Source organism: Podarcis filfolensis (genome assembly GCF_964270895.1).
Source record: "Podarcis filfolensis genome assembly, chromosome: 9".
Classification (NCBI taxonomy): Eukaryota; Metazoa; Chordata; class Lepidosauria; order Squamata; family Lacertidae; genus Podarcis; species Podarcis filfolensis.
This window is the reverse complement of record NC_139610.1, coordinates 4,794,457-4,820,833: the sequence shown is the minus strand read 5'-3', so window position 1 is coordinate 4,820,833 and position 26,377 is coordinate 4,794,457. Positions and strand designations below refer to the sequence as shown.

Below are 26,377 nucleotides of genomic sequence, written 5' to 3'. Positions count from 1 at the left end.
TCTTCAAAACCTCCGGGGTCTTCTCCCTCTCTCCTTAAACCTCTGAGCTTATCCTGGGCGTACTCATCATTTACCGTTCCCTCTACCAGTTCTCTTTGCCCCACCCAGGCCGCACCACACACCCAGTGGTCCTCTGGGATATTATGTCTCTCTTCTGGCGCTCCCTCCCCCTCCAAATATTCAGGTTTGCGAGAGAGAGCGTCCGCTCTGATGTTTTCTGGACCTGGCACATAGCAGATTTCAAAATGGAATTTGGAGAACTCCTGGGCCCATCTCACTTGTCGTTGGTTGAGCACACGTGCCGTTCTCCAATACTCCAAATTCTTGTGGTCCGTACACACTTGCACCTTATGCTGTGCGCCAATTAGTAAGTGTCTCCATCTCCGGAACGCTTCGTGAATGGCGAGTAGTTCTCGGTCATATACCGTGTAGTTCCTCTCGGATTTGTTCAGCTTGCGCGAAAAGAAGGCACACGGTCTCCATTCCGACTTATTGCTCCCTGGCTGAAGCAGCACCGCCCCCACCGCCCGGTCTGAGGCATCAGTTTCCACTCTCATGGGTTTTTGTAAATCCACATGCAGGAGCTGTTCTTCCGAAGCGAATGCCTTTTTCAATTCCTCAAAAGCGTGCTCCGCCTCCGCCGTCCAAATGAATTTCTTCTTGCTGCTTAGACAGTCCGTGATGGGAGCCGTTAAGTGGGCAAAGTTCTTGATGAATTTACGGTAAAAGTTCCCAAACCCTAAGAACCTTTGCACATCTTTTTTTGTTTTCGGTGTCTTCCATTCCAGCACCGCCTGGACCTTGCCTGGATCCATGGCTAATCCCTTGTCTGATAAGCGGTACCCCAGGAATTCCACCTCCTTGGTGTGGAACTGACACTTCTCCAATTTCACCCACAACTGGTTTGCTTGCAGCTGGCTCAGCACTTCCCTGACATCCTTTACATGCTGCTCCTCATTCTCTGAATATATCAGCACGTCATCGAGGAAGGCCACGCAATTCTTGTAGAGCAAAGGTCCCAGTACATGGTTCATGAGCGACTGAAAACAGGCGGAGCCTGCTTGTAATCCAAAGGGCATAACGAGATATTCGAAAGCCCCTAGGGGGGTGAACATCGTTGTCTTCCATTCATCCCCCTTCTTTATTCGTATCAGGTTGTAAGCTCCTCTCAGGTCCAGTTTCGTGAATATCTTTCCCTTCCTCACCCTGGTCAAAATGTCATCAATCCTGGGCATGGGGAAAGTCACTGGTTCTGACACGGCATTTAGCCGCCGGTAGTCCACGACCAATCTCGGTTTATCCGTGTTTTTTTTGTCCACAAAAAACACTGGGCTGCCCCCCACCGCTCTGGACTCTCTGATGAAACCTCTCTTCAGGTTTTTGTCAATAAACTCCCTCAACTCCTGCATTTCCCTGTCTGACATGGCGTACAGCTTGCCCACGGGGAGCTGGGCCCCAGGGACCAGGTTAATTTGGCAGTCAAAGTCTCTATGCGGTGGTAGTTTATCTGCTTCCCTTTCGCTGAAGACCTTGCTCAGGTCAGCGTATTGTTTGGGCACCTTCCCTCTGTCCGCCACTTCCGTCCCTGCTAGGGAGGCTTTTGCCCCTTCTGGCACCTTCCCCTCTTTGCAGTGTTCCAGGCAATGTGCTGACCCAAAGGAGACCACTCTCTGATGCCAGCCCACTAGCGGGTCATGCAACGCTAGCCAGCTCATTCCCAAAATGACTGGCGCGCCTCCCAGGGTGGCTACATTGAACGCTATCCTTTCGGTGTGCCTTGCCACCCTCATAACCATTGGGACGGTCTGTAGGCTAACTTCTCCCCCCAACAGCTCCCTCCCATCGATCGTGGTGACCTGCAGGGGGTTGCTTAAAGGGAGTGTCTGTATCTGGTGTTCAGCTGCAAACTCCTTGCTCATAAAATTACAGGAGCTGCCTGAGTCCAACAGCGCCTTGGTCTTCAGTGGGTATCCGTTTGCCAGCTCTAGCAACACCTCTATTACTAGGGCTGGTCTTGGAGGTTCCGGAGTGGGCACTTTTACTGCTCCTTGGCCTGTCTGCAGTGCCCTGACAGTGGCAGACAGGCGTTGGCTTTTACTGGCTCCTGGACTTCCTCCTCCTTCCCCCCAACAGCTCCCGCCATCCCTTGCCATTCCTTTCTTTGCGGGCAGACTCTGGCAAAGTGACCTGGCTGCTGGCAGAGATAACATTTCTTGGCGCTCTTTCCCTCCTTCTTCCTCCCTTCACTGGGATTTGAAACTGCGCGCGCGCGCGCTGTTCCAACTTCCATCGGCTCTCCGGGCGGGAAACTTGGTTCTGGAATCTCTGGAATGCGGAAATCCCTCCAACGCTCTCCTTTCCCCTCCCGCTTCTCCAAGGCTCTTGCCTCCTGGCGCGCTCCAATGGTCAGCGCTGATTTGGTCAGCTGGTCCATAGACTCCGCCCTGGGCGCCCGGGAAAGTTCGTCTTTCACCGCCGAAGAAAGCCCCTCTTCAAAGAGCATTTGAATGGGTTCCGCCGATAGGTCCCACCCCAATTTATGTATCAACATTGTAAACTCAGTCCAGTACTCACGAACCGATCGGCTCCCCTGTTTGCAAGCCATCAATTGTCTGCGCACCACTCCCTGTTCAATCTCGCTGGAAAACATCAAATCCATGGCGCAAAAAAACTTCCTCGCGTCCTTCAGCATGTCACTATTCCCTGCCATCAGGGGCCTGACCCAGTCTCTCGCCCCTCCTTCGAGATGGCCAATCACAAACGCTACTCGCGATGCCTCATCGGGAAAGTCGTTAAACTGCAGTTCGAGAGCATACTGCATCTCTGTCCTAAAGGCTTGGTAGTTCCTGGGGTCCCCCCCAAACTTCTGCACCATTCCTGGCATCTTTCTTGCTAGTGTAGCGCCTTTTGCCTTTTCTGCATCCTGCGCCCTCCTTTCTTCTAGCCTCGCCGTTTGCATTGCTAGCTGGAGTTCCAACATTCTGTACCTTTCTTCCAGACTTGGACTTTCTCCAGCTCCTGCTGCTCCTCCGGCTCCGGCTGGGTTGCTCATGATGCCTCTCTGCACAAGCTGCTTTCAGGGACTGTCCGATTGCTGTGATGGGATGGTGAGCTGCTTGTGCGTAAAATCCTGATCCCTCAGAGTTTGGCTAAGTTCCCAAACCTCTGTCTGTGATGGAGCTCCTTAAGCATGGCTCCATCAATCGCTCGTTGTCTCGGACAGTGGGCGTTTACGGAACTTCTTCCAGCATAAAAGCTCCTTAACGGAAACGCGTCTTCTGGACTCTCGGCGTGACAGTTTCCGCCGAGGAGTGGGTGTCCCTACGGGAGGTCCTGAAACCTCCCCACTGTTCTCGCTTGAAGTGTCTCTGAGCCCTCCCTCCGACTCACTTTTCCTTGGAACTCCACTTCTCCCCCTGCTGGTCCCCTCCTCCTCTGAGTGGTCTCTCTCACCCTCCATGAGCCCTTTCACCTCCTTCGTCTCAGATGACAGTTCCCTGACATTTATTAACTATGTTGAAAGCCACTGAGCCCAAGACTATGGCACCCAACTTGTCAATTCTCACCACAGATGGGCACTCTTACCAAACAGCTTACCATAGCTTACCAAACAGCTGCACAATAGCACAATCTTGCCCACATTTTGCCAGCTCATAAAGAATAGTATGGGTGGGGAAGAAGACTTTTCACAAGGAATACCATATCTACAGCATTCTCCTTAGCTACCCGGGCTAGTGTTGTTGTTGTTTAGTCGTTTAGTCGTGTCTGACTCTTCGTGACCCCATGGACCAGAGCATGCCAGGCACTTCTGTCCTCCACTGCCTCCCGCAGTTTGATCAAACTCATGCTGGTAGCTTCAAGAACACCATCCAACCATCTCATCCTCTGTCGTCCCCTTCTCCTTGTGCCCTCCATCTTTCCCAACATCAGGGTCTTTTCCATGGAGTCTTCTCTTCTCATGAGGTGGCCAAAGTATTGGAGCCTCAGCTTCACGATCTGTCCTTCCAGTGAGCACTCAGGGCTGATTTCCTTAAGAATGGATACGTTTGATCTTCTTGCAGTCCATGGGACTCTCAAGAGTCTCCTCCAGCACCATAATTCAAAAGCATCAATTCTTCGGCGATCAGCCTTCTTTATGGTCCAGTTCTCACTTCCATACATCACTACTGGGAAAACCATAGCTTTAACTATACGGACCTTTGTTGGCAAGGTGATGTCTCTACTTTTTAAGATGCTGTCTAGGTTTGTCATTGCTTTTCTCCCAAGAAGCAGGCGTCTTTTAATTTCGTGACTGCTGTCACCATCTGCAGTGATCATGGAGCCCAAGAAAGTAAAATCTCTTACTGCCTCCATTTCTTCCCCTTCTATTTGCCAGGAGGTGATGGGCGCAGTGGCCATGATCTTCGTTTTTTGATGTTGAGCTTCAGACCATATTTTGCGCTCTCCTCTTTCACCCTCATTAAAAGGTTCTTTAATTCCTCCTCACTTTCTGCCATCAAGGTTGTGTCATCTGCATATCTAAGGTTGTTGATATTTTTTCCGGCAATCTTAATTCCGGCTTCGGATTCATCCAGCCCAGCCTTTCACATGATGAATTCTGCATATAAGTTAAATAAGCAGGGAGACATTATACAGCCTTGTCGTACTCCTTTCCCAATTTTGAACCAATCAGTTGTTCCATATCCAGTTCTAACTGTAGCTTCTTGTCCCACATAGAGATTTCTCAGGAGACAGATGAGGTGATCAGGCACTCCCATTTCTTTAAGAACTTGCCATAGTTTGCTGTGGTCGACACAGTCAAAGGCTTTTGCATAGTCAATGAAGCAGAAGTAGATGTCTTTCTGGAACTCTCTAGCTTTCTCCATAATCCAGCGCATGTTTGCAATTTGGTCTCTGGTTCCTCTGCCTCTTCTAAATCCAGCTTGCACTTCTGGGAGTTCTCGGTCCACATACTGCTTGAGCCTTCCTTGTAGAATTTTAAGCATAACCTTGCTAGCGTGTGAAATGAGTGCAATTGTGCGGTTGTTGGAGCATTCTTTGGCACTGCCCTTCTTTGGGATTGGGATGTAGACTGATCTTCTCCAATCCTCTGGCCACTGCTGAGTTTTCCAAACTTGCTGGCATATTGAGTGTAGCACCTTAACAGCATCATCTTTTAAAATTTTAAATAGTTCAGCTGGAATACCATCACTTCCACTGGCCTTGTTATTTGCAGTGCTTTCTAAGGCCCATTTGACTTCACTCTCCAGGATGTCTGGCTCAAGGTCAGCAATCACACTACCTGGGGTGTACGAGACATCCATATCTTTCTGGTATAATTCCTCTGTGTATTCTTGCCACCTCTTCTTGATGTCTTCTGCTTCTGTTAGGTCCTTACCACTTTTGTCCTTTATTATGGTAATCTTTGTACGAAATGTTCCTTTCATATTTCCGATTTTCTTGAACAGATCTCTGGTTCTTCCCATTCTGTTGTTTTCCTCTATTTCTTTGCATTGCTCATTTAAGAAGGCCTTCTTGTCTCTCCTTGCTATTCTTTGGAAATATGCATTCAATTTCCTGTATCTTTCACTATCTCCCTCGCATTTTGCTTGCCTTCTCTCCCCCGCTATTTGTAAGGCCTCGTTGGACAGCCACTTTGCTTTCTTGCATTTCTTTTTCATTGGGATGGTTTTAGTTGCTGCCTCCTGTATAATGTTGCGAGCCTCCACCCATAGTTCTTCAGGCACTCTGTCCAGCAAATCTAAATCCTTAAACCTGTTCCTCACTTCCACTGTGTATTCATAAGGGATTTGGTTTAGATTGTATCTTACCGGCCCAGTGGTTTTTCCTACTTTCTTCAGTTTAAGCTTGAATTTTGCTATAAGAAGCTGATGATCTGAGCCACAGTCAGCTCCAGGTCTTGTTTTTGCTGACTGTATAGAGCTTCTCCATCTTTGGCTGCAGAGAATATAATCAATCTGATTTCGATGTTGCCCATCTGGTGATGTCCACGTGTAGAGTCGTCTCTTGTGTTGTTGGAAAAGCGTGTTTGTGATGACCAGCTTGTTCTCTTGACAGAACTCTATTAGCCTTTGCCCTGCTTCGTTTTGATCCCCAAGGCCAAACTTGCCAGTTGTTCCTTTTATCTCTTTATTCCCTACTTTAGCATTCCAATCCCCTATAATGAGAAGAACATCCTTCTTTGGTGTCACTTCTATAAGGTCTTGTAAGTCTTCATAGAATTGGTCAATTTCAGTTTCTTCAGCACCAGTAGTTGGTGCATAAACTTGGATTACTGTGATGTTAAAAGGTCTGCCTTGGATTCGTATCGAGATCATTCTATCATTTTTGAGATTGCATCCCAGTACAGCTTTCGCCACTCTTTTGTTGACTATGAGGGCCACTCCATTTCTTTTACGGGTTTCTTGCCCACAGTAGTAGATATGATAGTCATCCGAACTGAATTCACCCATTCCCGTCCATTTCAGTTCACTGATTCCCAGGATGTCAATATTTATTCTTGCCATCTCATTTTTGACCACATCCAACTTACCCAGATTCATGGTTCTTACATTCCAGGTTCCTATGCAATATTTTTCTTTACAGCATTGGACTTTCCTTTCGCTTCCATGCATATCTGCAACTGAGCGTCCTTTCGGCTTTGGCCCAGCCGCTTCATCAGCTCTGGATCTACTTGTACTTGTCCTCCGCTCTTCCCCAGTAGCATGTTGGACACCTTCCGACCTGAGGGGCTCATCTTCCAGCGTCATAACTTTTATATGCCTGTTGTCTTTGTCCATGGAGTTTTCTTGGCAGGGATACTGGAGTGGCTTGCCAGTTCCTCCTCCAGGTGGATCACGTTTGGTCAAAACTCTCCACTATGACCTGTTCATCTTGGGTGCCCTGCTCGGCATAGTTCATAGCTTCCCTGAGTTATTCAAGCCCCTTCGCCACGGCAAGGCAGTGATCCATGAAGGGGACCCGGGCTAGTAATTATATTTAAAAAGAAGATACACTTACTCAGGCATAAATTATTGTTGAGAAACCCTAGCCAGCTCTTTGTAATGCATGTACTTTTCTGAGTCCAGCTTTCTTTCTTTTTTCAAAGTTTTTAAAACTTCATTTTATGATGTACATAAAACAGAGAGAAGAATTATAACAGCAGATTAAAATTTGAAGGTGAAAAACAAAATCATAAAATAGGCAATATAATGAGTACAGTTGCACAATGCCTTAAAATGACAAAGTCCAAGTAAAGACTACCAGGGTTATCAGATTAGCAAGAACATTTCCAACTATTGACATTATGCTATTGACACAGCAGTTGCCTGGGTCCTCTTTCCCTCTTTTTGCAGAGGGAGGGATTTGCTTGCCTCTACTTCTCTTGCTCTCTAACAGTTCTGAAAACTTGAATGGACAGAGGCTTTTGAGATTACAGCTTTAGTTCCTTGAGTAATTGTCAAGCCCTGGATTCATTTAGAGAGGCTGCTAGCTGCTCCCACACTGCTTTACCCAACTTGGACTGCAGCACTCTCCCTTGTCAATTTGCTATATTTTTGCCGGGTTAACCTCGTGGGAGAAAACTGAGGCAAAGTAGAAGTTATTATTCGTTAGTTTATTCATTACATTTCTACCCCACCCTTCCTCCCAAAGGAGCCCAGGGCGGAAAACGCACCTTGTATCACATTTCTCCAGCAAAGCTACTATTTCCTTGTTCTTTCTCTTGCTTTGAACACAGTAAAAAAATCAGTCTTCTTATGAGCATCTCTCACACACCAAGCCTCATTCTATGCTTTAGCCCTCCTGACACTCTACCTACAAGCTTTGCTCACTTGTTTCGTTGTCTGTATATTATATTTAACATGGTGTCCTATGAAAAAGATGTTTCTCATTGATGTCTACTACTCAGTGAAAGTATATAATAATTTCTTGGTGCTGTTCTACATGAGCCAGCCCCTCCCCACCCAGTTCTTCTTGCTCTTTCAACATCTGCCACAGTCAGAATACATCCACAATTTAATCTGCAAGCTCTAGCTTTCTCGTAATGATCTAACAAAGGGACTATTCGCCCAACAACTAGCAATTACAGCCCTCAAGTAAAACCTCCATGAATAGAGCAGAAACCCTTATCAAAAGGCTGTATTATCTCCAGGAACATTTCTGCCAAAAAGTTGGCCCAGTGTTGCTCAGTATTTGAAATTAAAAAACTATTTAAAAAAATCAATTCATATGTAATGTCTCATGTATTATTTATTATAGTCTCAAGGATCCGTACCATATAAAGATTCACTAGTTTACCCCACTTGTGGGCACAACAACCTCTTTCTCCACATCCACATGGAAAGTTTATACAATGATAACGCTATGGCACTCCAGTTTATGACCAAAATGGTGGCTTAACAACAGACACCAAAACAGAGAAATAGAGTGTTCTTTTCATGCCACCCTTTGCCCAACTTTATGGATATCACCTATCTATCTATAATCTGGGGCTGTATTTTGTAAAAGCAGGAACACTGATTCCAATCTACAGCGCTTAATGCAGTGGCAGCTGGTGCTTCCAAAATGTGGGGCTTCTCCAAGTCACCCTTATCCTGCCAAGCTATTCAACCCCTCAGTCTCACCCACACAAAGTTCCTCTTAGGAGTCAGGAGACTGCAGTTGCTCTCATGCTCTGCTTGTAAGCTTCCTAGAGACATTTAACTGGCTGCTGCTAAAATTCTGGACTAAGATGGAGACAGGCAACATGTCTAAGTTAGTATAAAGCAGAGCTAAGGCCTGGGCACCAAACACCAAATGCCTATACCTTTTATTTGCTACACCACCACAGAATGCTGTGCTCTGAATTTCTTCTCTTTCCTTCAGCACGCCCAACCCGGCTTTCCATGGTTCTGGAAGCAAGAGGAAGGGGAATGAATGTAACTTTGTAAAACACTGCACATGTTATTTCTCTTCACATCTTATAGAAGTGAATTCACAAGCTGTGGCAATGACCACTATATTAATGGCTTTAAAGAGGATCAGACAAATTCATAGAGTATCAGTGAACAGCTATTACCCATGTACACTAAATGAATCTACTGCTTTCAGAGGCATAATACCTCTGAATAACAGAAACTAAGGACAAAAAGGGAAATATCATCATTAGCTTCACATCCTCCTTGTGAGCTTGTAGAAACACCGGGCAAGCTACAGCTGGAAAAGGCTGCTGATGAAAGCAATTTATGAACATGCCTCAACCCTTCTGATTTGAATTTCACTGCAATTGCTTTATTTCGTGCAAGTCTGTGTTCTGTTGTGTGCGAAAATATATGCCGTTTGAATTGCAGTATATGTGTTATATTTTACACATGATTTTTTTTTACATAGCACACAATAGACATGCATATCTCATATTAATTCAATATTTACAAATGAATTTATTTCCCTGCATACTCCCTTCAAAGTTAATGAATTTTCAGAAAGTAGCCCTGTTACTCTTTTTTGAGGAAAAACAGCAAAGAGCCTTCTGACACCTTAAAGACACAGTTAATGAAGTGGTTAATTGCTCACCACAAAGCCATTTATGACTGTAAAGCTAATCTACTCCCAGGTAAGTGGGGATATCTTGATTTCACAGTTCACTATAAATTTGTCATCCTAGCTCACTTCCCTCACTTGGGCATCAGGGTTGGTCAAGTTTAGTTATGTCAAGAAAACTGCAAGGAAGGGGGAGGAAATTTTAGATTTAATTATACTTTTTAAAAAAGTATACAGTGGTCAAATATGGGTAGTCAAATCAGGGTGGTTCTTCCCACGCCGACAAAGAAGCTAGGACTTTAATGGAGGATCACAAATAAAATCCACAGATATTGAGAGATTATTCTTCTCCATGTAATAAGAAAAGCAAAGAGGCACCTGTATACGTCATTGACTTTCTCACATTTTAGAAACCCTTCTGTCAGCCAAAAACCAATACCTTGTGTTATTTACCTCCATGTGCATTCTGTTTTAAAGTAAATGAAGCAGCTAACGTCCAGCCATATCCCCTCATGCTTCTAAACCTCTGTTGTGCTTCATGATACAGTAATAGTGTTAGGAAACATCAAGTAAAGCAACAAGCCAAAAATTACAATAGTAATTACATAAAATCTTCACTTAAAACAGTGTGGATGAATGAATGTGGATTCCATTCACTTCAAGGAAGTACATTCCTGAGCATTGATCAAACATGCAAACAGGGAATTTCTGTATCTGCCTCTACTTAGAGCGGAATTCTCCAGCATCCGTATTGATGACTCAAATGAATTTTGAACTGATTCAGCAAAGATCTTATACATAAAAGCCCAATTACAATTTCCTGTAATAAAAATATTTTCTTTTTACATATTCACCTTCCCCAGATTCCTTGAAAATTAATTTTCTGGCAGAATTCAGTTCTCACCAGATTCCTTCTTCTAAACTCTTACCTCCAAACTATTTCTGTCCAAATTACATTTTTCTTCACCTCTAGGAAAATACTGGTTTCCCCCCTCACCTCGCTCATGCCAGTTCCCACTTCAATGAAGCACAATCCTGTTACGCCTGTAGTCATACACACCTCATTTTTTCAAAACAGATATGGCAACAGGCAACAGTTATCCAAACAGCAGCCTTCCATCAGAATATGCTAGCTTATTCCCATTTCACACTATCCTGCATCCATGTTTATAGACTGTGCAAGTACTAGTATGCCATTCTGCTTTCAACCACAAAAACACGCCGGAAGCAAAACCTTTTGCATGATGGGTTGGAGTCTTAAAGCTCCTCTGCATTTATTTATTCATTTGCTACTGTTGGAAAAGCAGTGCAAACACATTCACTCAGCAAGTATATCTTGTTCAGGATTGCCTCACGCTGATCTGTTAGTGGAAGAGACTGTCATAAGTAAGTTCATTATGCATCTCTCACTATTTAGATGTAGCATAATCTAATACTACTGAGTGGCTCTATAAATATATCAGGAAGCAGGGATGACAAAGGGCACACCTGCTGAGGACCCCAGGCTACTCAAGTCATCTTTTATCAAGTAATGAAGTCACAGGAAGTTTTTAATGTTTGCAATTTTATTTTATTTTTTATATTTTGCTGCAAGCCGCCCAGAGTGGCTGGGGAAATCCAGCCAGATGGGTGGGGTATAAATAATAATACTAATACTAATACTAATATGGCTGTACTGGATGAGGGGCTGCATATCAGCAATGTCAGAGCCAAAACATACAGACTTCAAACTACAAAAGGGACTTCCTTTCTTTGCTTCTTCACTGTGTGCTTGAGGAAAAGCCCCTTTCTCAGCACAACCAAAGGAAATGCAGCAAACTGGAGATGCAGGAAGAGGAGAGCACTATCACATTGCATTTACTCCCTGTTTCCAACCAAGTTCTTGGCACTACACAGCTCCACTGGCCCTGCTTCTCAGCTGCCAAAAGCTCACCAGTCAAGAGCGTCAATGGAGGGGATGGAACAGAGGCCAGTGGCACGTCAGAGAGCCAGAATGGGGTATGGCCTGCAGACAAGCTGGGAGACCTCATTTCTGCTTTTAAAAAGGTATCTAGGGATACGATTCTGGCAGGGCCTTCATAGACATTCCTCAGATATGCTATTCTATGTACAGAATTTAAGAGCTGTAAATTACAAATTCTTTTTCATATTTTAGGCTATATAGGTTGCAATAGTCAGATTGTAGTGACTTGACAAATCCATGTTTGAGAAAGGCAGCTTTCTTCAAAACTATACTCTAAATTGCCTACCAACTACCCTCACAAGCACCTTATGCCCAAATGGCAAATTTTAGACTAGCCAATATTTGCTCAAGTCATCTTGGTTTAATGCTCTTCTTCACCAAGAAGAGATTGAACAACAAAACAGCAGCCACATATCCAGCGCTAAAAAGGAGCATTGCTATCCTATTGACCAGGCTGGCCAGGCTTTCCAGGTGCCACCAGCCAACAAGGGCCATACCTCAGATGTCTCCAAGACCTTGCCTGCCTCTCCAGGCAAAACCAAGAGAAGCAACCACAACTATTAGGAGCCAATGCAGACTTTGCTTGGTTTTCAGGTTACTGGTGACAAGATTGCTAATTCTCAGCTCTCAAAGCAAGGCTACTTACTAATGGAAATATTTCCTTGATTTGTGAGCCCAAGCAAGAGGAGGCTTCTCCTTGCTATCACCCCAAGTCTCAGGAAAGGAAGAACCCAAGGCTCTACAGCAAAGCCATAAGCAAGAGGACAGTTCTCTAGGCAGGTTTCTGGTCATGAGGAGGATGCTGAAGTTGTCAGGAATCCAGTACATTAAGGTACTCCCTACTGGAGACCCATTTTCTTTGTACCAGAGACAGCCTTCAAATACTGTCCCGTGTCAAGAACACAGCAGTCGCTTAAATGTCAAGCTTATGTATAGATGCCTAAAAAGATCAAACCACATTTCTCCAAACTGAAGATGATGAATGCTTCTTCTGGAATATATATATTTTAAAAAATCACAAAAGTTGAGCTATCAATATAATTTATTTTTATTTATTTCATAAAATTTATCTACCGCAGTTGCAGGGCGTTTGATTTTCGCCTTGATTTTCTACCTCCTGCTGTTTGGGAAGCTGCTGTTCGGTGTGTGCGCGGCGGACACCCGCCCTGGTCTCGGGAGATCTCCCCGCCGCAGTCGGTCCCTCGGCCTTCTTTCTCGCCTTATCAACTCGCACAAGCGGAAGAAACTTCCCCGAGCCAAGAGAGACCGAGGAGGAGCCCTTTCCCAAGTGTGAGGAGACGCCTTCAAGCGGCCATGGCGCGCAGCTCAAGGCCCGCCCGCCCGCCCGGAGGGAAGGGGAGCCCGGCGCCCGTCCCGCGCTCGCTGCCACACGCGGCCTGCCGCTTTCCGGGCTCGCACCTGGGAAACGCCGCCGAGGGAGAGGCGGCCTGCGCACCTGCTGCGGGCGCAGCCAACCCCGTTGCCGCTGAGCAGCGCGGAAGCGGGCGGGCTGCGCTTGCCGCCGGTCCCCAGCCTCCGGGGGCGCCTCCGCTCTCCAGAGCGCAAGGCCGCCGGCCGCCTTCCTTACCTGCGCGCATAGCGCGAGTCCCGTCAGGGGCGCTTCTTCCCGCCGCGGCGCCGGGAGCCCCCCGGAGCCGCCATCCTCGCCGCCGCCGCCTCCGCCTTCCCGCCCGGCTCCTCCTCGCGCGCGGACTTGCGCCTCCCTCGCAGCGCCCGGCGGGCCCGGCTCCTCCTCTGCGCGGCGGAGGGAAGGCGGAGGCGGCGCGGAACACCTTCGCCAGAAGAAGCCTCGAGGTGCTGCGGGCGCCCGTCGCAATGGCGCCCGATACCGGGCTGGGAGTCAGGCTCACCCAAGGCGCGAGAGCCCCGAAGCCCGAATTGTAAACGCAACTGTGAAACCTTCTTCTTCTTCTTTCTTTGCTGAATTGCACGTTCACGTCGTAAATCCATCTCCCTCCTCCGCCTTGTTCCCCTCCCCTTTTTTTCCTTTTGCGCTACCAGTGACATAAATATGCGGAAACCCCTTATTCGAAAACTTTCAAGAGGGACCAAGTCTGGGCGGTTTAAAGAGCGCAGTCTTGGTGACTCTGAAGAAAGAACTCGCAGGAACCTGAACATTTGCTTTGCTACATGGCGAAAGCTACCCTGGGGCGAAATGTAAATCGGTCCCTCAGTGCTGTCTCATTTGCAGTGACCCTGAAAATTCTGGATACGCGTAATGGGAAACTGCTTACCAGCACTGAATTAATAGGAAACCGGCAGCAGCTTCAGTCATCTACCACCTGTAGAAACACCTTCGAAGAGCTATGTTAAATATTATTTCTCCCCCCCCCCACTTAAAAATAATCTCATACATTTTTATTAATCTTGACTTTAAACACTTTTATGGATCTTTATTGTTCTGAACATTCTCTTTGATGGAAACATGGCAAAAGGAATTCATGGTTTGCCTTAAGAACACGAGAAGAGCCTTCTGGAACAGGCCAGGATCCTGTTCTCACAGGGGCCAACCAGATGCCCCAGTGGGAAACCTGCAAACAGGACCTGAGCACAAATAGTGCTTTCCCCTCCTGTGGTTTCCAGCAACTTGTATACAGAAGCATCGCTGCCTCCAGTTGTGGAGGGAGGGCAGAGCACAGCCAGCATAGTTAATAGCCATCAATAGCCCTCTCCTCCTCCATGAATTTGTCCAATCCTCTTTTACAAGCCGTCCATCACTGCCTTCTGTCGAAGCAAGTTCCATAGTTTACCGTAACTACGTGCTATGTGAAGAAGCAGGGCTTTTATTCCAGGGGAACTCACAGGAACTCAGTTCCGGCACCTCTCAGATGGGTGCCATTGCCATTGTAAGAGAACAAGGGAGGCATTTATGGTGAATTCGAGCAACTTGTTCCCTAGAAAAATAGCACTGTGAATAAGTATTTTCTTTTATCTGTCCTGAATCTTCCAGCATTCAGCTTCACTGAATGTCCATGAGGTCTAGTGCCATGAGAGAGGGAGAAATACTTTTATCTTTAAACTTTTTTCAAATCATGCATAATCTTATACATCTCTATCATGCCCTCCTCCTTTACTTACTTTTTTCTAAACTAAAAAAAAACCCTTTTCACCTTTCCTCATAAGGAAGTTCCTCTTCCCTGCACATTTTCAGCTCAATAATATTTTTATATAGGTTTAGTTACCAGAAGTTTACAGATTATTTAAAAATGTAGTCATACCACTGTTTTGTATAACGGAATTATGATATTTGTACTTTTATTTTCAGTTCCTTTCTTAAAGTTCCCTAACATGGAATTCACCTTTTTTCAGGGCTGTCACACACAGCATTTTCAGGACAGATTAAAGAAAGTAGTGAGGTTCTGATCACATCAAAAAGGATATTGCAGAGGTAGAAAAGCTTCAGAAAAGGCCAAGCAAAATGATCAATGGATAGAGCAACTCTCCAGAAAAGAGCGGTTGCAACATTGGGAGCTGGGGATTGGCTTAAAGAAAAGTTGAGTAAGAGCTGACTTGATAGTATGCTATAAAAGTATGCATGGCATTGAGAAAGCGGATAGAGGCAAACTATTTTCCCTCATAAGAACTCAAGTGGGCACTTATCCACCAAGTCCTCTGGTCTGGCAGTGGGACTATGTAATGCCAGGTCAGTACAAAATAAGGCCATTCTCAGACATTCTTTGATCATGGATGAAGGTGCCAACTTGCCATGTATCACTGATACCTGAGTGGGTCTGACCTACTTGGTGCAGCACCAGGTCATACTGGGGAGCCAGGGCAGGAGCATCACCAATGTCCATAGGAGTTCCATTTCCTTTGCTATAAAATGTCTAGCATGATGCTGGTGGTCCTCAGGGCAATAGTTCATAGTCTAACATCCATATAGAGGCTGCTGTTGGGCCAGCTTGGGACTTTGTGGTTTCCATGACAACCATGTGGCTGTCTCAAATGTTCATCCATCACACCAAGCAGATCATACCTTCAATGTAATCTCTCCCCTGAGTGATGCAAGTTGTGGTCTGACGGTACTGTGCCTGTGGTCGTAGTCTGACCAATATCTGGTGAAATTTGGGTTGGTGGAGGTAATTCACATTAGAAGGGTGGTGTACCGGTTTGAATGGTCTGCCCCTGGAGCCTGATCAATTCCCGGGTGCTCCGGGGGATTTTACAGCTGAGAAAGCTTGAACATCCTGTCAAAGCCCTGATCTCACTATGGAATGGTGAGTTGAAATCAGGGCCAAGCCACTCACCCATGAGACAAAGTGAGACAAGGCCTCAGGCATCAAGAGCCACCAGAGAAGCAGATCCAGTCTCCAAGGAATGCATTGCCGCCTTCTGTTGCTGTGGTGGCAGCAATGACTGCGACACGCTGCCAGGAAGCCAGACATTCTGCTTCCTTGGCAGCCCTCTGCATGCTGCCTCCACAGTGGCCTCTCAGTGAATAGGAGGCACTAATGGCATTGATGGTCTCCTTGCACCCCTAGGGAGGAAATATTAGGGTCTCCTGGGCTCTGCACAAGCCCAGTGTGATTCAGAGAAGCATCCTTGCCCATGATGGCCTTTGATTCCCACTGTTGGGTAAAGTTGGTTAGACCCCCCCCCCAGGCTTGTTCCCAATGTAGATCTTCACTCCCCACCCCTTGTTCCTGAAGTAGATCTTCACTCACCCCTTCTTCCCTGGTGGTGGGGTTCCATTTTGTGGTTCACCTCAGGTGCCAAAAATCTTGGGCCAGCCCTAGTTGAGATACTCACCCCTGAGTATCTGCTCTGACGTTGTGGAGAACATTTGATTCCCTGGTATTCTGAGGAGCTGTGGGCTATGAAGACACATTGCAGCACACACACAGAGCTGGCCCACAGCTGAGGTGAGATGCAGCAGCCTCATCAGGCAGCGGAAACGCAAGAGGCAGCATCCTGCCCACCCCACCACTTCTGCCACTGTGGAAGAAACTCTGTTTTGGCACTGATGTCCCTGTGCCCCTAGAGGTGGAGGGAGGTCAGTGCCAAAGCTCTCCCTCTCACTGAGTATTGGCCAGAGGTGTGGTTCTGGACACCCTTGTGGATTTTGCCACACACCCCAATCTTGCGGCGAGGCTTTCTAAGGTCTTTTCCTTGAGGGGAAGCCTTTGCAGAGCCTCACCCATTCCTATCACGAGGGTGGCAGCAGGACGTTTTGCTATGAGTGCAAAAATGTACTGGGATTCCCTTGCTGGCAGAAGCCTTGCTTTGAAGTTGACCAAGCTCTGGTTAGTGTGCATAGTCATGCCTACCATGCAGCAGTGTGGGCAGCTCAGAAGGCATGCTTCACAGCTTGCATTGCAGCCTCAAGTAGCTGACCAGCAGGGCTCTTTTGGGTGGTTATGAGGCTATTGCTAAGCGGGAAGGTCCACCGCAGCCATCAAATACCTGCTGTGATCAACTGAATGCGCATTTTAAGGATAAAGTATAGGTGACTGTTTTTTAACAGACAGCTTCTAGCACTTGCCATGGAAATAATCCAGTCCAAATTTTAAATGGTTGGACAAATCATCTTGATGATTGCATAGTTGAGACCGCATAGTACTAAAACCTGTTGAACCTCTCTTCCTTGCCCATATAAGGTTGACAGTGTTTGTGTAATTCAAATTCAGATTTTCTCTTGGAAGTTATGGTGATATTTCAAAAGGCGATATTTCAAAAGGTGATATTTCAAAAGCTTCATCCACTGCATCTTTTGCTCTGTATTTCTCATTCAGGCTCCAGCCTGATGACTTCTCCAGCTATGTTAAAGCTGCCACTGAACTGGGAAGCAAGAATTTGTGAATACTTACGTCTGCTGGTCCTTTTGTTTGCTGTTCCACTTGCAGAAAGGACTCCAGGTATGCTTTGAATTGATAACTGACAACCTACTTCCTCCATTGCTTGTGTGTTGAAAATAATGATTAATTTTGCCCCATTACAGGTGAGCAAAATGTGCAAGAGAGAACTGGTGGATAAATGGGGCAGGATGCACAGCAACTACAATCTTGCTCAGTTTGTAATATGGCTGATTCAGGATATTTGAGTTGTGTGATTGCATGAAACACACTGAATTTCAAAAATGTGGAATGCATCTATATACAATGAGTATTATAAGCAACACCCCTTTGCTAAAACCACCCATTTTTGCTGACTTGGGCCATACAGAAGTTGTTTATTTGAACTTTTCTGTCTTGGGTTCCATTGGAGGCTCATCTTCATTGCTGTGTTGGAGATGTTGAAAATGCTACGAACTAGGGACCTATGGACTTGCACCGTCCCTGACCATTGGTTATGCTGGCCGGGGCTGATGGGACCTGGAGTCGACAACATCTAGAGTGTCAAGGTTCTCTCCCAAGAAGCAGGGCAAAGCAAGTAGGGAGGGCCTCCTACCTTAGAAATCCAAGACTGCAACATAATGCAGAAGGAAAGAAGTGAGCACAGGAGAACGCAGTTGCTACAGCTATAACAAATAATGAATAAGATCAGATTAATCGTATCCTAGAATAGGATAATGTAGAGCGGGTTGATTTTAGTATTTTTGTTTTATTTTCTTCTTTAAATTTCAAGGCCTGGTTTCCAGGCACACAAGCTGAAATCCTCGCCTGCATTCTCATTTTTCAGTTTTACTTCCATGCAAATCTTTCCTGGTTGGATAGTGAGAGGCTGGCTGGGAGGGGCTTGCTCAGATGCAGCATAGGCAGATGACAGCAGTAGCTGCAGCAACAATCACTGAGCTAGTACCAGGCAGCATTTGCTGCAGTCAGCTGCCTGCCACTTTCTTCACATTCTGCAAGATTTCTCAGCGGCAAGCTTTGGGAGCTGCCTCTGCACAGGAGCTCATTTAAGGAGCAGCTGGCTAGAGAATTTAGCTATGTCAGCAGGGCCTCTTTCCTTTGCATCTGGACCCCTTCTGGCATTTTGAGTTCTGCATTGTTGATTTTTGGAGCCGATCTTGTGCTTGTTCTTTCTTTCATTCACCTTCAAATCTTTGCTGCATCGCAAGCTCTCATTATGCTGTACATGATACCACAGTCTGTTTCTTGCCTCTGCTAGGCAGTGGCAGCATGGATGGTGTTCTTGTGACGACCTCTGCTGATTCTATCAGTCCACTGCGGACAGGCATGCTGAGTAATCCTGCTGTAAATGGGCGAGGACACAGACACACGGAAAATTAACCATGGCTTTCTTCGAGACCACAACTATGTGACTGAAGGTAATGCAGATGTTGACATAATTTATCTTTTTGTTTTTGAATGCTAGTGCATTATAATCAAAACCTGTATTCACTTGTTTGGGTAAGTTATATATAATGAAAGCAAAATTTTTATGTTTAGCAGATGAAGAAGCCAAATCTCTCTGGTCTTGCTAAAATGCAAGGAAATTTGCCAGGTTCCTGTAAAAATCTGAAGTAAATGGAGCACTTGGATTAGCTTGTTGAGAGGAATGTGAGCAGCTGGAACTGCATGCCTAGGAGATAACTTGAGAGATCAATGAATATGATAGGCTGAGCTTCCATACATCTTTGGAAATATGTATTCTTTACCTTGCACCAGATCTCTTTTAAGTGAGCCCTTCCTTTTGAGTCTCTTCTGACTTTCTGTCTGGAATGTTATGTAAAAAGCTTGTTCCTGTAAATGTCATGGACGCTAAAATATTTATAGTGAACAAATATATTTTACAGGCAAGCAGGGCTTATATCCATAACAATGTATAGCTGCATAGCATAATACTGGAAATATGGTTTTAAAAACGTTGGTCACGACTGAGCAACATGCCTATCAGTCACTGTGTGATCAGGTTGTGAACTTCCCAAGCATGTCGTTGTGGTTGTGTGTTGCATGTAGCCTGTTTCTGTAGCATCTTCCGTGTGGTATTTTCTCAGCTAGGATGGCAGCTTACATAAATTTAATCAACTGGGCCATGCTCGATTATTGATGATCTGCATTTTTCTAGAAGTATAAAGCAGCTTTATTACTGGAACTACAAAGACAATTTTGGGAGAAACCCCCATCGCTTGCCTGAACTTAAGGAGCAATATAAAAATTAAGTCAAAACAGCCATTTCTACAGCATTGACTCCAAGGCCTACTGCTTTTATGTTCTGAATTGTTGTTTGAAGTCTTGCATCTGTGCGCTTTTTGTCCTATGCATGTCGATTTTTGTTTTATATTAAATATTATTTACACATATTTTGCAATCAGGTGGTAAGGTCGTTTTTATTGGGTATGAAGGATGGCAAAAAATGTGCAATGTGACAACTGAGGTGTGCTCACTTTAGCCATGTAGGCTTGTACATGTGGACAGCTGTAGGCTAAATAGAAACTGAATTCTTCAAGGATCCAGAGCAGTATTTGGTGTCCTCAGTAATTACCACTGGAGAAAATAATTTGCTCAGTTATATCTTTATATATTAAAAATATCTCATGCCCAGAAAATGGGTATTGTTATAGCTCTTTTTCATTTTGCTGAGCATACTGCTGATTCATGCTTTCATGGTGGCTAATACTTGAGTTGCATTTATTTTTAAAGTTCAGTCACTTTCCTGCTAGGGTAGCCTTGAAGGGGAATGTAGAGCTGCCTTCCCCCACCATACTGTTCACAGAAATATTAATACAAATTAACTGTTATTTTCTCATGGCAAAACAGGTTCAAAGTGTCATATTCTTCATTACTTCCTATTTTATTTTAACACGAGGGGTGTTCATGCAAAATACCCTTCATGTGATAAAAGAGGGGATGGGTATGGTACAAAGCGGCTGCATCCCCCCCACTGCTGACGCACTCGCACACCATGTGACCATGTGTCAGGTGGCTTTACAACACGCACATATAGAAATCTTCCATGGGGGGGGTGACCCTGGCCCAAGCAATTATTATTATTATTATTATTATTATTATTATTATTATTATTATTATTACCTCACCCATCTGGCTGGGTTTCCCCAGCCACTCTGGGTGGCTTACATCATATGCAAAATATTAGTATATATATGTAGCATCTCTTCACACACATGCCACAGTTGTGTGTTTGGGTGGGGGATCTGAGCACCTTTAAATTGATGGCTGAAAGAGAAGTTAATTTGGGAATAATTTACATGTCTCAAGTTTTCTTCCTTTCATTTTGTGACCTCCACCTACTGTTTGGCTTGTTTGCCCCTTAAAGAGAACCTTAAATCTTCCTGAAATAAATAAATTGTGGTTCACATAAGTATTCTGTATGGAAAAGGAGGAAAAATAATGGAGGGCATCCACCATCAGACATCAGTGTTTGGCATCTCTGTTACCTCTTAGTTGTATCTGGAGCTGTAGATGAAAAGTGTACCTAGGTTATGAATACAGATCAGCTGACTTAATTGGACTCTTAGGGCCAGTCTTGCCACAGGAGTGCATTGGGAATTATTCCTGTTGAGACAAAACATGGAAAATGTTGCATCAGAAACTAAAGCATTGGGGTCGGGGGGGGGGGCTTTCCTGGGGAAAAAAAACATAGATTCCTGCAGACTTTTCTTATTAGAATATTTCTCAAATTTTAGAAATTAATGCTATGCCCAAACTTACTAGGGATTATTTTATTTATTTGATGTACTGCTCTTTGTTCAGAAATAATACTCCGAGAGGTCTAGCAAAGAAGTTTGAAGCACTATCAAAGAAAAATAAATATGATAAAATAAAATATTATAATTCAGTACATAGCAATGCAGATTGAAAAATAACATATAATGGCTCTAAAGTCTGGGCAATTAAGAAGTTATGCACCTAGTGCCAAAAGAATATCAGACAATGGTGCCATGTACAGCCAAAGCACTGGGAAAGGGGATAATTGTAGATAATGATTGAGGATATTTATGGAAACTTATTTCCCTGTAATTATGTACCTAACGTATCCACTGAAGCCAAACATGGGAATTTTTAAAAATGCTGAGTGATAATGCCAACTCCACTCTAGATAACAGTGCCAGTACCAAAGCAGTGTTCCTCAACTTTTTCAAACAAGATGACCCTGGTTTTCTTCACAAGGGTCTACTGAAAGAACTGGACTGCATTGGAAATTTCCTCAGCAGGCCTCAGACTACAATGGATTAACAAAAGGTGGGGTGCTGCATATTAGTGTAGGTTGAGCAATGAAAAAATATCTGCCATCTAGGATTTGATTGTCATTTGCGGATGAGTCACAACTTCAGCAATAGTTTGGTGAAACTGATTATTTAGATAGGGTGGCCACATTAAAAAAAAATTAAACAAAAATTGCCCTACTTGCCAAACGTCTGGGTTTTCCTGGACATTTTGCAGATTCAGCAAAAATCTGCCCGAATGCCATTTCGCAGCCCGATTCCCAGATTTATGGCTGCCCTAAATTTAGATCCATTCCAATTTGGCTTTTACTCTGATTTTTGTTACCCCAGTGGACCATTGTTGCCCTAGTAGATCACCTGACCAGGCAATAAGCAAAGGAGATTGAATCCCTGTTGAGTGTCTGTTGTATCAACAGAGTTCAGTATCACAACATAATATCCTTCTGGCTAGGATGGGACTTGAGGGAAGGCACTACTTTGTTTTGTTGCTACCAAGTGGTGTTCAAGGTAGCTAGCAGCAGTAATACAAAGAAAAATGCAAAATAAAATGAATCAAATCATGAAAACAAGGCAGGTTAATCACATCAATAAAATCAGTCAAACCGGTACAGACAGCAGCCAAACCAATGGCAGCATGATTCCAAAAAATAAAAAAGAGACTGTGAAGGCCTCCCAAAGAACCTCTCCAAAACTGAGTGAATGGGTGATAAAAATGGCAAATGCAGCTCAGTGTAAGCAGGTGTAAAGTGATGCATGCTGGCACAAAAAAAAAATCTTAATTTCACATACATGCTCAGGCCAGGCCAGATCAGGTACGAGACCTTCGGGTCCTAGCTTGATGAAGATGTAGACCCCGTGTGCAGCAGCTGTGATAAGGACAGATTCTATGCTAGGGATCATTAGGAAAGGAATGGAAAATATGTCTGTCAATACCATGGCATTATACAAATCTATGGTGTGACTGCACTTGGAATACATGCAGGTCCCGCTAGGTGAACCTAATCTGTTCATGAGAAACAGTTCATAACGTGAGTGTTTGTATAGTAAGCTGACAATTTCCATTCTTAATTGGGAAAATCCCAGTGCGTTCCCAAACCCAGAATGGTTAACCCCCAAATTATTAAAAAAAGCAACAGCAACAGAGGCTTGAATATAATTACACACAGGCCTTGCTATTCAGATTCTCCTCTCCTTTTATTTTATTTTCACCAACCACACTTCCGTAGATTGCATTCAGTCAGGGCGCTGAACAACTTCTTGCTGATCTGTATACATCCAGGTCCTGCTGTTCGGATATTTGAATCAGACATTCATTTAGTGACCTCAGAGTAAAGATCCTTCACGTGCAGATAACTGAAAGTTCATATAACGAGTGTTTGCATAGCTGGACCTGCATGTAATATGTATGGTTCACATCACCTCACATCAAAAAGGATAGGGCAGAGTTGAAAAAGGTTCAGAAAAGGGCAAACCCAAGTGATCAAGGAATGGAAGGACTCCTGTGAGGAAAAGGTTGCAGCATTCGGGACGTTTTAGTTTGGAGAATAGGCAAGTAAGAGGTGACATGATAGAAGTTTATAAAATTATGCATGGCATCAGTGGCGTAGCGTGGGGGGTGCAGGGGGAGCCGGCCGCACTGGGCGCAACATCTGGGGTTAGGGCAAATCCACGGGTTAGGGGGCGCAAATCCACGGGTTAGGGGGCGCAAATTACTTGCCTTGCCCCGGGTGCTGACAACCCACGCTACGCCACTGCGTGGCATAGAGAAAGTGGATAGAGAAAAATTTGTTGGCTTTGAACGAGAATTGGACACCGGGGTGTGCTGATGTCATGAGAGCCCGCCCCGGGGCGTGCTGACATTGTGCAACATGCTCCATCGCGGGGGCAAGGTGGCGCGTGTGATCCACTCAAACCAGATACAATATTAGGATAATTCCTAGTGTTGGGGCAGAGTAGTGTGTTTATGCAGGCCTACCATATTACTGGAGTTTCCAAGGTTCAGATAACAAGTACCGAATATACCCGAGTATAAGCCCACGCGAATATAAGCCGAGGCACCTAATTTTAGCACAAAAAACTGGGAAAACTTATTGACTTGAGTATAAGCTGGTTCACCACACCACAAACCTGGTGGTGGTGGCGGCAGCAGCGGAGGAAGAACAAGCAGCCTGAAAGGGCTGCTTTCGGGCTGCTCATTCCTCCGCCGCCGACAGCGGCAAAGGCACTCGTCCCTCCACTCGGGCCACTCGTCCCTCCGCTGCTGCCGCCGCCTGCCTCACTCAAGTATAAGCCGAGGGGGGCTTTTTCAGCATACAAAATGTGCTGAAAATGTCAGCTTATACTCGAGTATATACGGTACATACTGTGTTGAGTACATGATGTTAAGCACTGCTTTTTTCTAGGAAAAAAATGTGCCAGTATTCGCCATGATTCTCTCCACCCCCCTTCTCTCTCTCTCTCTCTCTCTCTCTCTCTCTCTCTCTCTCTCTTCCCCCCGGCCTTCCCACTTTGCATGCCCCTCCCCCTTCCTCAACCTTCCCCCTACCTTGCTCCATCTGCTGTTCACACCCACCCAGCATTCTGCCCTTCCCTTTTTCCTTCTCCCTTCCCCTCCTTCCAGCCACACGGCCCATGCTCCCCTCTATGGTTTGCCCCAGCCAAAGAATGGAAGGTGGTGGCACTAGCAGCACAAGATTTAGCAGGGGGGGGGGGAGGTGCCAGTACTGTGTACCATTGAGCACCGCCAGGAAAAAGAAACCCTTAAGATTTCTGGCTGCTATCTTTCATTTCTTGCTAATAGGGATTATCCGTTGTTGTTTCCTGAATGACTGAAAATCCCTTTAGAAAATGCCACCTTTCAACTAGTGGAAGGGTTTGCAGTGTGAATTAAAAGATAGAGAGTGGGGCATTTTAGAGCTTGGTTTGGCTAAGGATCCCACGCACAATTGGGGAATCTGATGCAATTTTGCATCTGCTTTTAGAATGCATTTGCTTCCACTCTGGTGTGCTCAGCTATGACCCTACAATTACGAAGACTGAGGCAGCCTCTTCAAGTGCTGGATGCTGGGGGGGGGGGCGGATCTTGTGGTGGATGCTGGGGCTCCATTCCTCCTGGGCCCCCTGGCCATTTCCCTCTGTTGGAAGACAGTCATGGGTGTGCCACACAACCTGCCCTGTGTCCCTAAGTTAACTTGCTGATCTCAAGTGTGGTGAAATTGAAATTATATTCAACTGTCAGATTGATCTGCATTTGTATTTAAATCTGGGAGGTGTGCCATCTAGTCCTTTGTTTTAGGCAGCAAAATGTCTTGGCTCAGCCCTGGCTCTGCTCGTGTATTTGTAAGCAGAACAATCTCCAAATCTCTCACTATCAAACGAGACCTTATAGCATCAACCTAGACAGGTGGTGGTTCAAGAAAGTGTGAAGCACTGAACTGTATTGTTGAAATCACACCAGTTGCTACATCTGAAGGGTGAGGTCATTATCTTGTATAAAATGCTAATCTCTTTGTAATTGAAACTGGCAGATCAAAAGCATTGAATAATGCAAAACGAAAGAACACACAGTTCATGCAGAACACTTCCTGTTGCTCCACTGCAGGGGATTTTTATCATCACCTACATCATTCTGAAAGGGAACACTTATGTTTTGTATCATAGTCATCTAGAATATTTTTCTTTGATAACCGGGTCTCCTTCAGAATGGATAAAGAAATTAGAGGAAGACAGAGAAGTTGTCAATTCAGTCTATGACTGTGAAATATGGTTGAATAATACTGAATATTTTATGGTAGAAAAATTAGAAATGACTGTCTTTTATTAAACTCATAAAAAGAAAATCCATCACCACTGGGTGTATCACATAACTTATTCCACATCGCATCTTTCAAAAAAATGAAAATGAAAAAGGCAATTCACATACTATAAGTTATCAATGTACAAGGAACATAGATGTCAATGTTTCCCTTTTTTTAAGGGAAATTCCCTTATTCTGAATAGGATTCCTCACAAGAAAAGGGAAAAGTTGACAGCTATGGCAAGGAAACATCCTTCCTTAATGCCTGAGTGAGGGAAATAAGATAGGTCGGTGTGTAAAATCAAGCTGGTGAGGCTGGGGAAGAAATTTGATTCAGTTGAGAGTTAAATTAAGCTGAATTTGTCAAATTTGCAGTTTCCAAAACAGCATGAGAAGTGAAAAATAGCCGTTTTTGCACTTACAGTACCTGAATTTTGCAGTACATTTTTCCAACCAACCAGTATTTACAAAAAATCACAAATTAGATAAACGTGTACATAAACTTGAATATATTAGTGTAAATAAGGTACAAAATGCATTATAAAGGTAGAAAACACTTGCAAAAATGTGTACATTAGTCAAAACTGCATACAACAATGTGTTCTTAGGAGAAATTCACTCTAAAATGCTGAAGGCATTTCATTAGGATTTTAAAAAATTAATAAATGGCTGCAGAAATAAGGAAAACTGAATTTAAGATTTGAAAAATGGGAAACAGAAATTGAGAACAGAAATTGACAGATCCTTCTATCCCTATCTGGTAGTAAACCCAATTTAATTCATTGGTACTTACTTCTGAGTAGGCATGCAACTGTAGATGGTTTTTGAAAGTCCATTAGCCACTGCATTTTATTTGTGTTTAAAATTCCGTAAGATTCTTTGCTGAGAAAGACTAACAGAGCTATCCATCTGAAACGTCATTAACTTTGAAAGGAAGGCAACTGATTTGTAAATAAATAGTTAAGGGATATATGTATATTGTACAATATATGTAAAAAACATTTTTATTTCCTCATTAGCACCAAACTGG

General features: G+C 44.6%; 2 protein-coding genes across 8 annotated transcripts in view; one reads left to right on the top strand and one right to left on the bottom strand.

Moving 5' to 3' along the window:
• The window catches only part of SH3BP2 (SH3 domain binding protein 2), a 35,318-nt gene extending 22,120 nt beyond the window's left edge, over positions 1 to 13,198 (bottom strand). The window contains exon 1 of one of the 4 annotated variants that reach the window (XM_083630497.1): positions 13,050 to 13,198. The gene's annotated coding sequence lies outside the window, so the exon portion shown is untranslated. Of the gene's footprint in view, positions 1 to 8,785; positions 8,847 to 12,107; positions 12,159 to 12,535 lie in introns of those variants that run through there. The other 3 variants (XM_083630499.1, XM_083630498.1, XM_083630500.1) reach the window with 3 other exon arrangements.
• Positions 13,199 to 17,214: 4,016 nt separating this feature from the next.
• The window catches only part of PPP2R2C (protein phosphatase 2 regulatory subunit Bgamma), a 40,076-nt gene continuing 30,913 nt past the window's right edge, over positions 17,215 to 26,377 (top strand). The window contains exons 1-2 of one of the 4 annotated variants that reach the window (XM_083630648.1): positions 17,215 to 17,337; positions 18,533 to 18,692. In XM_083630648.1, the coding sequence (XP_083486774.1) occupies positions 18,623 to 18,692 (70 nt within the window). In that variant the 5' untranslated portion in view covers positions 17,215 to 17,337; positions 18,533 to 18,622. Of the gene's footprint in view, positions 17,338 to 17,998; positions 18,693 to 26,377 lie in introns of those variants that run through there. The other 3 variants (XM_083630650.1, XM_083630647.1, XM_083630649.1) reach the window with 3 other exon arrangements.